The 15,727-nt window shown below is 41.1% G+C and overlaps 1 protein-coding gene across 11 annotated transcripts in view; it reads right to left on the reverse strand.

Moving 5' to 3' along the window:
* LOC122778031 (protocadherin alpha-C2-like) overlaps positions 1 to 15,727 on the reverse strand; it is a 158,645-nt gene that overhangs the window by 116,809 nt on the left and 26,109 nt on the right. Inside the window, exon 1 of one of the 11 annotated variants that reach the window (XM_044039570.1) lies at positions 13,219 to 15,582. The exons of 6 other annotated variants lie outside the window; for them this stretch is intronic. In XM_044039570.1, coding sequence (XP_043895505.1) covers positions 13,219 to 15,573 — 2,355 coding nt within the window. In that variant the 5' untranslated portion in view covers positions 15,574 to 15,582. Of the gene's footprint in view, positions 1 to 557; positions 3,000 to 3,866; positions 6,351 to 6,634; positions 9,011 to 9,817; positions 12,185 to 13,218; positions 15,583 to 15,727 lie in introns of those variants that run through there. 4 more of the 11 variants (XM_044039571.1, XM_044039566.1, XM_044039556.1 and 1 more) reach the window with 4 other exon arrangements.

Raw genomic sequence — 15,727 nt, forward strand, 5'->3', positions numbered from 1 at the left:
AGCTGACTTTTTACATTACACTGACACCGTGTGTCCTCATTTGTCACTGCAGAAAATTGGAAACATATATTGTGCACTGTGGGTTGCTTATACATTAATGCTCGTCATTGTAAATAATGGAACACAAAACCTTCTTTGAAATTGTTTGATTGTCTGATATTGATATTAGAAATAGAAAACTAAGCTTTTTCAGCACTTTCAGCACCATGGACAACGACCATAGCGTGCTGCAGTTTAGTCTAAATGTCAAGGCTTTTCACATCCTCCAGCAAGTTTATTTCACAGATTATCCAGGGCTAATCGAAGGGAATGTCTACTGAAGATGCAGTTACGCCAATCTGAAACACATCAGCTTTTGTTGGTCCAAAAAATCCATTGCAAAATAATATAGTATCAGCAATTGGTCAACAGCAGTCATTCAGAACGAAGAACGACCAGGAGAATGATTTTCCATCTTAAATCAAACCAACAAACCCATAGTGGAGCAATACAAAACTTTATGGCAGCATTACAGAAAAATGTTTGTTATGTCAAAGTTTGCACATTAAGCATCTTACCTCTTCACATGTTCTCCTCCTGTCAGGAAGCATGAGTGTATTCGCATGGCTTCCTGGGACTATAGTAGATCCTATACTCATCCTTGGTCCAACTAACATGTACCGTTTGTCTCCAGATCTGTACTGGATGCTGTGGCACAGTGTTCCATCATAATTAGCCTCTTGTAGATATTTAGAAGTATAGTCTGTGGAATTTGAACACTGCATTGCAATCAACACAATGATACTGATGAGAAAAAGAGCTGAAACTGAGCCCAAAGTTATCATCAGGTAAAAAGTCACATTAGTGTCCTCGTCTGCTTTTGTTGAACTTTTAACATCAGAAGCTGCAAAAGCTTCTTTGGGCTCCACAACTTTGACAATGACAGTAGCTGTTGCTGAGAGTGAAACGTTCCCATTGTCTTTGACCAGTATGACCAGTTTATGCTCAGCCTCGTCTGTCTCTGTGAATGGACGTAGTGTTTTGATCTGTCCTGTATAGCGGTCCAAAGTAAAGAGACTGTGCTCAGTGACTTCCTGCAGTGAAAACAGTAACCAGCCGTTATATCCTATATCAGCGTCATAGGCTCTGACTTTAGTCACCACGTATCCTGCGTTCACATTGCGGGGAATCTCCTCCACACCTTCAGCAGAACCATTCGAGCTTTCTGGATACAGGATGACTGGAGCGTTGTCGTTCTGATCCAGAATGAACACGTTCACTGTGACGTTGCTGCTCAGTGACGGAGTTCCGGAATCTGAGGCAACAACGTAGAACTGGAAAGATTTCAGTGTTTCAAAGTCGAACCTTTTTAACGCCATAATGTCTCCATTTTCAGAATTTATGTTTAAAAACGAGGACACTTTATCTCCACTCACATCTCTCACAAAGTGATATGAGACGAGAGAATTATCATTTTCATCACGATCAGATGCTTTTATTGAAAATACTGACGCGGCTGGGCTGTTATTTTCAGTGATATAAAATGTATAAGGGCTTGATAAAAACTCTGGACGGTTGTCATTCACATCTGATATAATGACGCTTATTGTCTTTTCCGTTACAAAGGAGGGGTCGCCTGTATCTTTGGCAGTAATTGTGACGTAATATTGAGAAATATTTTCCCTGTCCAACTGCTTACTTGTTACGACAGCGTACATGTTTTCTTGTAACGAAGGTGATAAATTAAAGGGAACACCTTCTTTGATTGTGCAAATTACTTTACCATTGATGCCCGAGTCTAAATCACTGACGCTAATGAGGGCGACGGTCGTTCCTATTTTAGAATCTTCCTTGATGGAGCTAGAAAACGAAGTCACTTCTATCTCAGGAGCATTATCATTAACGTCAATAATAGTTATCATAACACTTTTAGCAGTCGTCAGTGGAACGTGTCCTCTGTCAGATGCTTTTATGTCAATTTCATAACTTTTACTTTTCTCGAAATCTATCGGACCTGTTACTTGAATTGTCCCTGTTTCTGGGTCAATACTGAACAGTTCCATTAATGTGGAATCAACTTCATTACCAAATGAATATGTGACATCACCGTTTGCACCGTAATCCAAATCATTTGCATTTACCCGAATCACTAAGGTGCCTAAAGGGGCATTTTCTTGAAGTGTAGCAGAATACAGCTCTTCATTGAACACTGGCGAGTTGTCATTAACATCAAGTACATCCACAATTATGTCTATATCACCAGACTTCACCGGTTTTCCTCCATCAACGGCTGTGAGACGTAGCTTATGTCTGCCAGTCGTTTCTCTATCAAGTTGCTTCTGCAGAACTAAAAATGGCACTTTACGGTCTGCGCCTCTATCCTTGACTTCTACCCTAAAATATTCACTATGGCTGAGCTTATATTGTTGAATGGAGAACAGGCCTACGTCGGGGTCTCGCGCTGCTTGTAGCTGAAATTTCGCTCCTGCTAGAGCCGACTCGAAAATCTCGAGCCGTTTTTCACTCTCTGGAAAAACAGGCGCGTGATCATTTATATCCAGTATTTCCACTGCCACATAGTGAATCTCCAGCGGGTTTTCCAGTACCGTTTTCAGCTGGATCAAACATGGGCTGGTCCGTTCGCACACCTCCTCCCTGTCTATCCTCCTTTTGACATGCAGGATACCATCGTTTTGATTCACCTGAAACAAGGGTTCAGTCGAACCTGCTACAATGCGATATCCTCGATCTCTCAGTACACTCTTATCTAGACCCAGATCCTTAGCAATATTGCCGACAACGGTTCCTTCTTCAACCTCCTCGGATATAGAATATCGGATGTGAGCCAAAGCTCCACTCCATAAAACGTCCAAAACCACCATGATGGCAAACCAACAGTGTCGCTCCCTCCGGGATCTGCGTTGTCCTCTTTGTTCCATAACCGATATAGTAATGAGCAGTCCGTGAAAAATGCGTCCTATTTTAAAGACCTAGTGCCTTCATCGTCCTGTTGACGCGCTAAAGGTCTATTTCACAAAATCTCTTGAATCAAAAACGTTCTACTTAGTGGCAGTCGCGATGTGGCTATCGCATACTGAGTGAGACAAATGTGAGGGTTCGGTGAACATAAAGCACATGACGTAAAGCGCTGCCAAATACACAGAATCACTGAACTACACTGACACCAAGCGCTGGAAGTGTTGCAACTGCACAAGTAATATCTGCAGAGTGGGTATATCCCAACATCATGATGTTATCATGTCCAGTTAAGTCCAGTCATTTGGCTAACCATGACCAAATGAGTGAATGAAGTCGGCAATCTAAAGTTATGCGGATAGTCCTTTAAAATATGTTTTTCATAAACAGCATTAATGGAATATTGACTGATTTTGAAGATTGACTGACACCTTTACTCAAAACAGTCGCTAGAAATAACCATAGCTGCTCTTCATCATTGTTTTACATGAAAATCAAAGGGAGACCATTTCAGCACCACGGACAGTAACAGTCTGCATTTGGCAAAACCAACAGTGCATTTAACACGTATACCTATAACAAAGATTTATCCAATTCTAACTTTAAATGTTATGATTTGATTTCAAATTGCCCTGTATGGCCTATTATTGTATACAAACTATAGTCCATATCTAGGCTAACTCATCAATTAATTGTACAGCAAGAGTTTGTGCCAAAATTAAAAACAATGAGCATTGACACATAGCTGAGAACATATCAGGTTGATGCAGAATCGAGAAAATATGAAATCATGATAGATGTACCAGCTTCGAAAGCAGCGCAATGGAGTAAGATAATCTGTAAATGAGATAAAGTTTATGCACAACACTTGACCATTCAGAAGGGAGACACAGTGAAATTGTAGATCTTACCTCCCCAGATATCCCTCTTCTGTCAGGAAGCACGAGTGTATTCGCATGACTTCCTGGGACTATAGTAGATCCTATACTCATCCTTGGTCCAACTAACATATACCGTTTGTCTCCAGATCTGTACTGGATGCTGTGACACAGTGTTCCATCATAATTAGCCTCTTGTAGATATTTAGAAGTATATTCTGTGGTCTTTGAACAGTGCATTGCAATCAACACGATGATACTGATGAGAAAAAGAGCTGAAACTGAGCCCAAAGTTATCATCAGGTAAAAAGTCACATTAGTGTCCTCGTCTGCTTTTGTTGAACTTTTAACATCAGAAGCTGCAAAAGCTTCTTTGGGCTCCACAACTTTGACAATGACAGTAGCTGTTGCTGAGAGTGAAACGTTCCCATTGTCTTTGACCAGTATGACCAGTTTATGCTCAGCCTCGTCTGTCTCTGTGAATGGACGTAGTGTTTTGATCTGTCCTGTATAGCGGTCCAAAGTAAAGAGACTGTGCTCAGAGACTTCCTGCAGTGAAAACAGTAACCAGCCGTTATATCCTATATCAGCGTCATAGGCTCTGACTTTAGTCACCACGTATCCTGCGTTCACATTGCGGGGAATCTCCTCCACACCTTCAGCAGAACCGTTGGAGCTGACTGGATACAGGATGACTGGAGCGTTGTCGTTCTGATCCAGAATGAACACGTTCACAGTGACGTTGCTGCTCAGTGACGGAGTTCCAGAATCCGATGCAACAACGTGGAACTGGAACTTTTTCAGTGTCTCAAAGTCAAAACTTTTGAGCGCCACAATGTCTCCATTTTCATGATTGATATTAAGAAATGATGACTCTTTATTTCCATTCGCTGTATTTCTGAGAATATGATATGAAATGAGAGCGTTTTCTCCCTCGTCACGATCAGATGCTGTTACAGAGAAAACAGATGCTCCTGGAGTGTTATTTTCGGTGATGTAGAAAGTGTATGGACTTGTCGAGAACTCGGGACCGTTGTCATTCTTATCGGACACGAACACACTAATAGTTTTTTCGGATGTTAAGGCTGGTTCGCCTGCGTCTTTGGCGATTATTGTAATAACATATCTTTCCTGTTGTTCCCGGTCGAGCAGGGATTTTGTGACGACAGCAAACATGTTATCTTGTATAGACGGAGTTAATGCAAAGGGACTTTCTTCAGCAACATAGCTAATTATTTTTCCGTTCACTCCAGAATCTAAATCGGTAATACTGATAAGTGCCACGGTTGTTCCTGGCCTGGAGTCCTCTGAAACTGCACTTGACAATGATGCCACCTCTATCTCAGGAGGATTATCATTTTCATCTCCAATTTTAATTATAACACTCTTATCTGTTCTGAATGGAATGATTCCCTTATCAGAAGCTTGTATATCAATGTCATAGCTGTCTTGTTCCTCAAAATCCACATGACCTTTAACGGTGATCTCCCCAGTAACAGGCTCGATGTCAAACAGCTCTCGAATTTTAAATTTAACGTCATTGCCAAAGGAATACACCACTTCCCCGTTGGCACCGTCATCCAAATCGGTTGCGTTAACTTGGATTACGGTTGTGCCAATGGGGGCATTTTCTTGTAGCACTGCCGAATACGTGTCCTTGGTAAACACTGGCATGTTGTCATTAACATCTAGAACTTCAATGTATATTTCCACTGTGCCAGTCTTTGGGGCGTTTCCGCCATCTATTGCTGTCAACACTAATTTATGACTACGTTTGGCTTCTCTGTCTAGCTGTGTTTGTAATTGTAAAATCGGAGTTTTACCATCTCTACCCCGGTCTTTAATTTCTAAACGAAAAAAGTCATTAGGGCTGATTTTATACTGTTGAACAGAGTTTTTTCCACCGTCCGGATCGTGAGCATTTTGTAACTGATATCTTGCCCCTGGCAAAGCTGACTCCGAGATTTCGAGCCTTTTCATTTTCTCTGGAAATGTGGGAGAGTGGTCGTTCAAATCGGTTATCTCCACTGTCACATAGTGCACTTCTAGTGGATTTTCGAGAACAGTTTTAAGGGTTATCAAACAGGCAGAGCTCTCCTTACATACTTCTTCTCGGTCGATTTTGTAGTTCGTATAAAGAACACCGTCAATCTCGTTTACCTTAAAAAGAGGTTCACTCGAGCCAGGCATAATATGAAATCCCCTCTGCCTCATCACATTCAGACCTATTCCCAAATCTCTAGCAACATAACCAACGAAGCTTCCCTCCTCCAATTCCTCTGATATAGAGTATCGCAGTTGAGCCGAGCCCGATCGGAAAAATGAAAGCAAAACCAATATTCCAAGCAATGGTCGCCATGATCCAAGCAATGGTCGCCATGACTGCCGTCCCCTTTGTCTCATTTTGTGAGATAAAAGTACAAAACAACACATATCCATCATCCGTCCACGTATCTTTATGTCTTCATTACAGCAAGAAAGGCTATTACCGTCTCTTTTGGGTAGATTTTACGAAAGGGAAAAACAAGCGGTCACTGTGCGCTTATTCCGAACCTCCAGCAAGATGTCGTGTGTAAATATACTGTGGACAGACTCGTGTATCCTTATCCGAGGCACTACAAGTCTTATAATGATAAGGCAGTGCCACCTTGTGACTGTATTGAATAGTGCATTTTATCATTTGTAAATTCCACACATTCTCGTCACGTTTTTCAAGTCGAATAAATTCAACTAAGATTTCAGTGCAGTGGTCGAAGTCATCAGTGAAACAGAATAAACAGCATATGTGCATATTTACTCACCTCAGATGTTCCTCTCCTGTCAGGCAGCACTAGTGTATTCGCATGGCTTCCAGGGACAATAGTAGATCCTATACTCATCCTGGGTCCAACTAACATGTACCGTTTGTCTCCAGATCTGTACTGGATGCTGTGACACAGTGTTCCATCATAGTTAGCCTCTTGTAGATATTTAGAAGTATATTCGGTGGTCTTTGAACACTGCATTGCAATCAACACAATGATACTGATGAGAAAAAGAGCTGAAACTGAGCCCAAAGTTATCATCAGGTAAAAAGTCACATTAGTGTCCTCATCAGCTTTTGTTGAACTTTTAACATCAGAAGCTGCAAATGCTTCTTTGGGCTCCACAACTTTGACAATGACAGTAGCTGTTGCTGACAGTGAAACGTTCCCATTGTCTTTGACCAGTATGACCAGTTTATGCTCAGCCTCGTCTGTCTCTGTGAATGGACGTAGTGTTTTGATCTGTCCTGTATAGCGGTCCAAAGTAAAGAGACTGTGCTCAGTGACTTCCTGCAGTGAAAACAGTAACCAGCCGTTATATCCTATATCAGCGTCATAGGCTCTGACTTTAGTCACCACGTATCCTGCGTTCACATTGCGGGGAATCTCCTCCACACCTTCAGCAGAACCGTTGGAGCTGACTGGATACAGGATGACTGGAGCGTTGTCGTTCTGATCCAGAATGAACACGTTCACAGTGACGTTGCTGCTCAGTGACGGAGTTCCAGAATCTGACGCAACAACGCGAAAGTGGAAAGTTTTCAGTGTCTCAAAGTCAAAACTTTTTAGTGCCATAATGTCTCCATTTTCAGAGTTTATATTTAGGTTGAATGAACCTACTTTAGTATTATCTTTTCCATCTCTTAAAATATGATATAGAACAATTGCATTGTCACCTTCGTCACGGTCTGATGCCCTCACAGAAAACATTGAAGTTCCTGGAGAGTTGTTTTCAGTTACATAAAATGTGTAAGGACTCGCTGAAAACTCTGGACTATTATCATTCACATCCGATATAACAATCGCAATGTGTTTTTCTGAAGACAACGATGGCACGCCTGCATCTTTTGCAATAATTGTAACATCGTATATAGACTGCTTTTCTCTATCCAGGTGTGATTTTGTGACCATAGAGTACATGTTGTCCTGTGTTGAAGGCGATAATGTGAATGGTACGTCCTCAAGAAATGAACAAATAACTTTACCGTTTAGACCAGAGTCTTTATCAAAAACACTTATCAATGCCACTGTGGTTCCCAGTCTTGCGTCCTCTGGTATTGCTCTTGAAAATGATGTAACCTCTATTTGTGGGGTGTTATCATTCAAATCAACAATATTTACCATCACACTTTTGTCCGTCGTGAAAGGAGCTGATCCTTTGTCAGACGCCTGTATATCGATTTCATAACTGTCTTCTAATTCAAAGTCGATCAACTTTTGGACAATAATGTCGCCTGTATTTGGATCTACGCGAAAAATGTCGCGTATCCTACTATTGACATTATTTCCTAGAGAATAGAATATCTCACCATTAGACCCTTCGTCTAAATCGGTGGCATTTACTCGTATAACTGTTGTGTTAATCGGAGCATTTTCTTCCAAAAATACTGAGTATTGGCCTGCGTTGAAAACTGGCATATTATCATTGGTGTCCAAGACGTCAATAATAAGTTCAGCTGTTCCGGATTTACTTGGTCTGCCTCCATCAATAGCTGAAAGAAGCAATTTATGACTTCTCTTTGTTTCCCGATCGAGCGCCTTCAGTAAAACTAATACAGGTATTTTCCCATCTTTCCCTCGGTCTTTCATTTCCAAACGAAAATGATCATTCGAACTAATTTTATACTCCTGTACCGACAACTGACCGACATCAGGGTCGTGTGCCGCTTGAAGCTGAAGACGCAAGCCTGGCAGAGCTGATTCCGAAATTCCAAGATGCGACTCTTTACTAGAGAAGCGGGGAGCGTGGTCGTTCACATCCAGCACCTCGACCGTCACATAATGAATTTCAAGAGGATTTTCCAGAACAGTTTTTAGGTTAATCAAACACACACTGCTCCGTTCACAAACCTTCTCTCTGTCAATTATTCGGTCAACATACAAAATCCCATCGTTCTGGTTTATGCGGAAAAATGCCTCCGCTGAACCATCAACAATTCGACAGCCTCTCTCTTTCAGTGCGGTCATCTCCAAGCCCAAATCTTTAGCTACATTTCCAACCGCAGTTCCTTCTTTAACTTCCTCGGCGATTGAATATCTGATCTGTGCTGAAGCTCTCCTCCACAACAAAATCACTGTAACAATGAAGGCGATCCCCCGCCATTGTTCCCTCGATGCTCCGGGTCTTTTGCTCTCCATAACAAGCGGATAACAAAAATAATCCAGACTCCTCAGGGTAACGATTTTATATTCACTTAAAATGTACAGGAGTGAAAACCATAAAAACAGCAAAAACTATTTGCGGTGCATCGCATATGCTCAGTACCGGCTGCTAGCGTTAACCAAGCATGTAGGACTGAAATGAGAAAATCCACCCCACAAAGGGGAGGACCCCTCTCTGACGATAGGTTTTTCCAGAAACACTTTTCTGCTCAAACACTGACACCAAGTGATCCCTCCCTGCAGGGTAGGTTTGAGTTTAAAATGTGTTCAATTTAAAGTAACACTAGTAGCTTCATCACATCGTTTACAGTTTTAACAGCTCATGCTGATAAATCACAATGAATAATACGGTTTCAGCACAATGGACAGCGATTGTCTGTCGCCCACTCGCTCTGTGATCAGAACGCTGACAGCGACAGCCAAACATTTTCAGCACTAAGGACAGCGATCATACCGTTTTGCAGTTTAATCTGCAGGCTTTTCACATCATCTTGCAAGTTCATAGGTCAAGGCGAGTTGAATTAATGGCATACTGACGATGCAGACACAACAACATGAAACAAATAAACTTGGATTTGTAGAAAGTGCACTCTCATCATAAAATAAAAACAAAGCACACCAGCAAGATTTTCAATCGTGTTCAAATGAAATCAGCAATGTAATATTGTAATATTGATATTGATTGAATTTTCGCCAGAGCACCAACACACCCAAAGTGCTGCTAGGCAAACCGTTCCCCAAGCAGACATCATAAATGTACAAAAACTTTTATTTCACATTGTGCACATCTAATCTTACCTCTCCAGGTGTCCCTCTTCTGTCAGGAAGCACGAGTGTATTCGCATGACTTCCTGGGACTATAGTAGATCCTATACTCATCCTGGGTCCAACTAACATGTACCGTTTGTCTCCAGATCTGTACTGGATGCTGTGACACAGTGTTCCATCATAGTTAGCTTCTTGTAGATATTTAGAAGTATATTCGGTGGTCTTTGAACACTGCATTGCAATCAACACAATGATACTGATGAGAAAAAGAGCTGAAACTGAGCCCAAAGTTATCATCAGGTAAAAAGTCACATTAGTGTCCTCATCTGCTTTTGCTGAACTTTTAACATCAGAAGCTGCAAAAGCTTCTTTGGGCTCCACAACTTTCACAATGACAGTAGCTGTTGCTGAGAGTGAAATGTTCCCATTGTCTTTGACCAGTATGACCAGTTTATGCTCAGCCTCGTCTGTCTCTGTGAATGGACGTAGTGTTTTGATCTGTCCTGTATAGCGGTCCAAAGTAAAGAGACTGTGCTCAGTGACTTCCTGCAGTGAAAACAGTAACCAGCCGTTATATCCTATATCAGCGTCATAGGCTCTGACTTTAGTCACCACGTATCCCGCGTTCACATTGCGGGGAATCTCCTCCACACCTTCAGCAGAACCGTTCGAGCTCATTGGATACAGGATGACTGGAGCGTTGTCGTTCTGATCCAGAATGAACACGTGCACAGTGACGTTGCTGCTCAGTGACGGAGTTCCAGAATCTGACGCAACAACGTGGAACCGGAAACTTTTCACTGTTTCAAAGTCAAAACTTTTTAGCGCCGAAATCTCTCCATTATCTGAATTTATATTGAGAAAAGAAGGTGTTAAATCGTTTTCAATCCCTTCCCTTGCGATATGATATGAAATAGCTGCATTTTCATTTACATCAATGTCTGTTGCACTCACAGAGAATATAGGCGCACCAACGACATTATTTTCCACCAGATAAAACTGTAATGGATTTTTATCGAAATGTGGACTGTTGTCATTTACATCCGTTAGCTGAAAACTTAGAGATTTAATGGTAGATAAAGGAGGTTCACCACAGTCGGTAGCCTTTATTATGACCTCATATTGTGGCACCTGCTCTCGATCTAGACGTCCCTCTGTAACAACTGAATAAATGTTATCCTTGTATGAAGGTTTTAACTCAAAGGGCACGTCATTGATGATCCGTAATTTAACTTTTCCATTGACACCAGAATCTTTATCCGACACACTAATAAGTGAAATGACTGTACCAGCTTTTGAATCTTCAGACACTGTATTTGACAATGATGTAACTTCAATAACTGGTAAATTATCGTTGACGTCTTTAATCTTTATAATGACTCGACACCTCCCTGTTAGTGGAGGCTGTCCTTTATCAGATGCCTGAATCTCCAATTTATAATTTTCTGATTCCTCAAAGTCCAATGGTCCTTTTAATTTAATTTCTCCGCTTAAATTATCTAATTCAAATATCTCGTAGACTTTTCGAGGTAATGTTTTGCTGAGGCTGTACTCTATTTCCCCATTACTACCTTCGTCTGGATCTTTTGCGTTCACTTTTGTAACAGCACTGCCAATTTGAGCGTTTTCCTCAATTTCAATTTGATAAGTATCCTCACTAAATATTGGACGATTGTCATTACTATCAAGTACTATAATGGATACATTAAGTGTGCCTGTTTTTGGAGGTTTACCTCCATCAACTGCTGTAACAAATAAAACGTGTCTATCCTTTTGTTCTCTATCTAGCGACTTTTTCAGCACTAAAAATGGTATTTTATCTTCATCGTTTTGATTGATTTCTATTTCAAAATGATCGTTTGACGTTAATGTGTATGTGCGGATGGAGTTCAATCCAGCGTCCGGATCACGGGCAGCGTGCAGTTCGAATCTCGTTCCCGGAGATGATTGCTCTGCAATTTCAATGATCTGGACCTTTTCAGAAAAACTTGGGGAGTGATCATTTACATCAGTTATTTCTATAACGACATGGTGCATTTCCATAGGGTTTTCGACTAGGATTTTCAGCTCCATAAGGCAGGCATGACTGCCGTGACAGAGCTCCTCCCTGTCGATTTTCCTATGGACCTGTAAAGCCCCATTCTCCGGCTTTACCTCAAAAAATGCATCCTTAGATCCAGACACAACACGGAAACGTCGATCAGTCAAAGACGTTTTGTCCAGACCAAGATCTTTGGCAACATTTCCAACAACGGTTCCTTCTCTCGCCTCCTCTGGAACAGAATATCTTAATTCCGCCAACGTCTGCTTTCCGTAAAACCACAGCAAACACAGATGAAACGCAACCCAGGCATAGTCGCTCGATTGTCCTTTGCCCGCCATCGTTACCCAACAGCATGCGCATAAGAGTATTTCACTCAGATAGTCAGTTCTCTGTATTCCACCACGACACGATCTCACTCGACTCCCTCTCTCATGAACTGCTCCATTTGATGTGAGGAACTAAACAAAAGCTTTGCTTAGGGAGGGACTACCATTTTATATCCTGGTTTGTGTTACAGTGACACCAAGAGGGCACAACTTGATATTATTGTTTACACCGAATTAAAGCATATTGCTCTGCACATTTTTGTTTTTGTTAACAACTCGAAAGATACCCACATTTCGTTACACATCACCTCTTGACTATTTCCTCAGAACAGTAAAGCCAAGGCATTAAAGTACCTTGGAAAATGGTTACTTTTCCACCCAGTGAGCTACGTGCTCCCACTCGATATTTTTAATAAGTACATAACACCTAAGTGTGGATGAATACTGGTTGTAATTCACAGACCAGTGTCATAACCTGATGACCACTGCAAAAGCAAATATCTCTAACTTCCTTTTTTGTTTCAATCTGTATTCAATCTGTTTCAAATGTAGCTTGTTATCAAAATGGTCTTGACAGCCATGTATATATATATAAAAAAAGAGCATCATGAACTACAAGTAAACAGGTAATACAAAACGTTCAACTGTGACTAAGAACTGCAAACGGTGGAGGGCAGAATTACACCTCTCAGTGTGAAACCTACATGCATTGCAGAAGAGGAAAGGTTATTTATTATGTTCAGGAGTTCATATAAGGGAGGAAACTTATACAAATATGCTGCCTGGTACTCTGAACCACTGCTATGAAGAAAGCCAACTACTCTGACATATTTGAATTCCAACACTGGCAATAGAAATATAATAGAAACATTTGTAGTTAGTTAGTTTTTTGAAATTATTTAGACTTAAATTGTCTTAAATAATAAAAAAAAAATGTCAATTCATTGCCTGGATTTGTAAGAGGTACATTTCTGTTGCGCTACACACTGTACTCTGCAAACAGGCTTACATAGATGATACACTGTCAAACGAAGCAATAGATATTATATGTTGTTTCTTACCTCTCCAGATGTTCCTCGTCTGTCAGGAAGCATTAGTGTATTTGCATGACTTCCTGGGACTATAGTAGATCCTATACTCATCCTTGGTCCAACTAACATGTACCGTTTGTCTCCAGATCTGTACTGGATGCTGTGGCACAGTGTTCCATCATAGTTAGCCTCTTGTAGATATTTAGAAGTATAGTCTGTGGACTTTGAACACTGCATTGCAATCAACACAATGATACTGATGAGAAAAAGAGCTGAAACTGAGCCCAAAGTTATCATCAGGTAAAAAGTCACATTAGTGTCCTCGTCTGCTTTTGTTGAACTTTTAACATCAGAAGCTGCAAAAGCTTCTTTGGGCTCCACAACTTTGACAATGACAGTAGCTGTTGCTGACAGTGAAACGTTCCCATTGTCTTTGACCAGTATGACCAGTTTATGCTCAGCCTCGTCTGTCTCTGTGAATGGACGTAGTGTTTTGATCTGTCCTGTATAGCGGTCCAAAGTAAAGAGACTGTGCTCAGTGACTTCCTGCAGAGAAAACAGTAACCAGCCGTTATATCCTATATCAGCGTCATAGGCTCTGACTTTAGTCACCACGTATCCTGCGTTCACATTGCGGGGAATCTCCTCCACACCTTCAGCAGAACCGTTGGAGCTGACTGGATACAGGATGACTGGAGCGTTGTCGTTCTGATCCAGAATGAACACGTTTACTGTGACGTTGCTGCTCAGTGACGGAGTTCCAGCATCTGACGCAACAACGTGGAACTGGAACGTTTTCAGTGTTTCAAAGTCAAAACTTTTCAGAGATGAAATGTGACCGTTGTCGGAATTTATACTGAGAAAAGACATTATTTCGTTTTGATTTCCTCCTCTCTTAATATCATACGAAACTGCTGCGTTTTCATTCAAATCATAGTCTGTCGCGCTTACAGAGAATATCGACTTCCCTGCAATGTTATTTTCTGGAAGATAAAACTCTAAAGTGGTTTGCAGAAAATGTGGAATATTGTCATTTACATCTGATATCTGAATGTTCAGAGTTTTAAATGTAGATAAAGGAGGTTCACCATAGTCAGTAGCTTTTATTGTTATTTCATATTGCGGGACACGTTCTCGATCCAAATAATCTCGAGTAACAACTGAGTATGTGTTCTCCTTATATGAAGGTTTTAATTCAAAGGGTACGTCATTTGTTATTTGGGAAATCATTTTTCCATTTAGACCAGAGTCTTTGTCTTTCACACTCAGAAGCGAAACAACGGTGCCAGGTTTTGAATCCTCAGACACTGTATCTGACAGTGATGTTATTTCTATTTCCGGTGGATTATCGTTGACGTCTTTTACCTTTATAATAACCCTACACTCACCTGTCAGTGGAGGGGTTCCTTTATCGAATGCCTCAACACCCAGTTCATACATATCTTTCTCCTCATAGTCCACTGCACCTGTTACTGTAATTTCTCCAGTTAATTTGTTCAGTTCAAATATATCATACACCTTCTGCCACAAGGTTTTTCCAAGCTTGTACTCAACTTCACCGTAACTGCCTTCATCTAGATCTGTCGCATTCATTCTAAACACTGAAGTGCCCACAGGGACATTTTCTTGGATCGAAATTTCGTACAACTCCTGACTGAATACTGGGCGATTATCATTACTGTCCAGAACAATAATGGAAACATTAAGTGTGTCTGATCGTGGAGGTTTGCCTCCATCAACTGCAGTAACCAGTAACGTGTGTGTGTTCTTTTGTTCTCTATCCAACGATTTCTTCAGTACTAAAAATGGAATCTTTCCCGCATCACTTTGACGAACATTAACTTCAAAATGTTCATTTGACGTCAAAGTGTATGTGCGAATGGAGTTAATTCCAGCATCAGGATCATGAGCAGTGTGCAGTTGAAATCGCCTTCCTGGTAACATATGCTCCGCTATTTCAAATGTCTGTTCTTTTTCAGGAAAACTAGGTGAATGGTCATTCACGTCAGTAATTTCCACAACGACATAGTGTATTTCCAACGGGTTTTCAACTAGAATCTTGAGCTCCATTACACAAGCACCGCTGCCCTGACAAAGCGCCTCCCTGTCAATGTGACTACTGACGTACAGTGCCCCATTATTCTGGTTTACATCAAAAATAGCGTCTTCACTTCCAGACACAACGCGGAACCGGCGATCAGTCAACAAAGTGATGTCAAGGCCAAGATCCTTTGCAACGTTTCCAATAACAGTCCCAACTTTAACCTCCTCAGCAATAGAATATCGTATTTGTGCGGAAGCCTGTTTTCCAGAAAGCAAGTGTAGCGTAACACAAAAAAACATCCAATAGCGATTCGTTGCTCGTGTCCTTCCATCCATTTCCATAGTTGTATCGAAAACTAGGTCGTCTTAACGCGGCAATAAAAATACACGTATATCAGTCCTGTGAAAAGCGCATATTTGAAGAGCACCGACGTGTTTTTGTCGGTCAGCGAGCTTGATTCAACTGATTTTTGCTCCTCTAAGATGGCAAACAAAA

This window comes from Solea senegalensis, linkage group LG12, assembly GCF_019176455.1.
Source record: "Solea senegalensis isolate Sse05_10M linkage group LG12, IFAPA_SoseM_1, whole genome shotgun sequence".
Classification (NCBI taxonomy): Eukaryota; Metazoa; Chordata; class Actinopteri; order Pleuronectiformes; family Soleidae; genus Solea; species Solea senegalensis.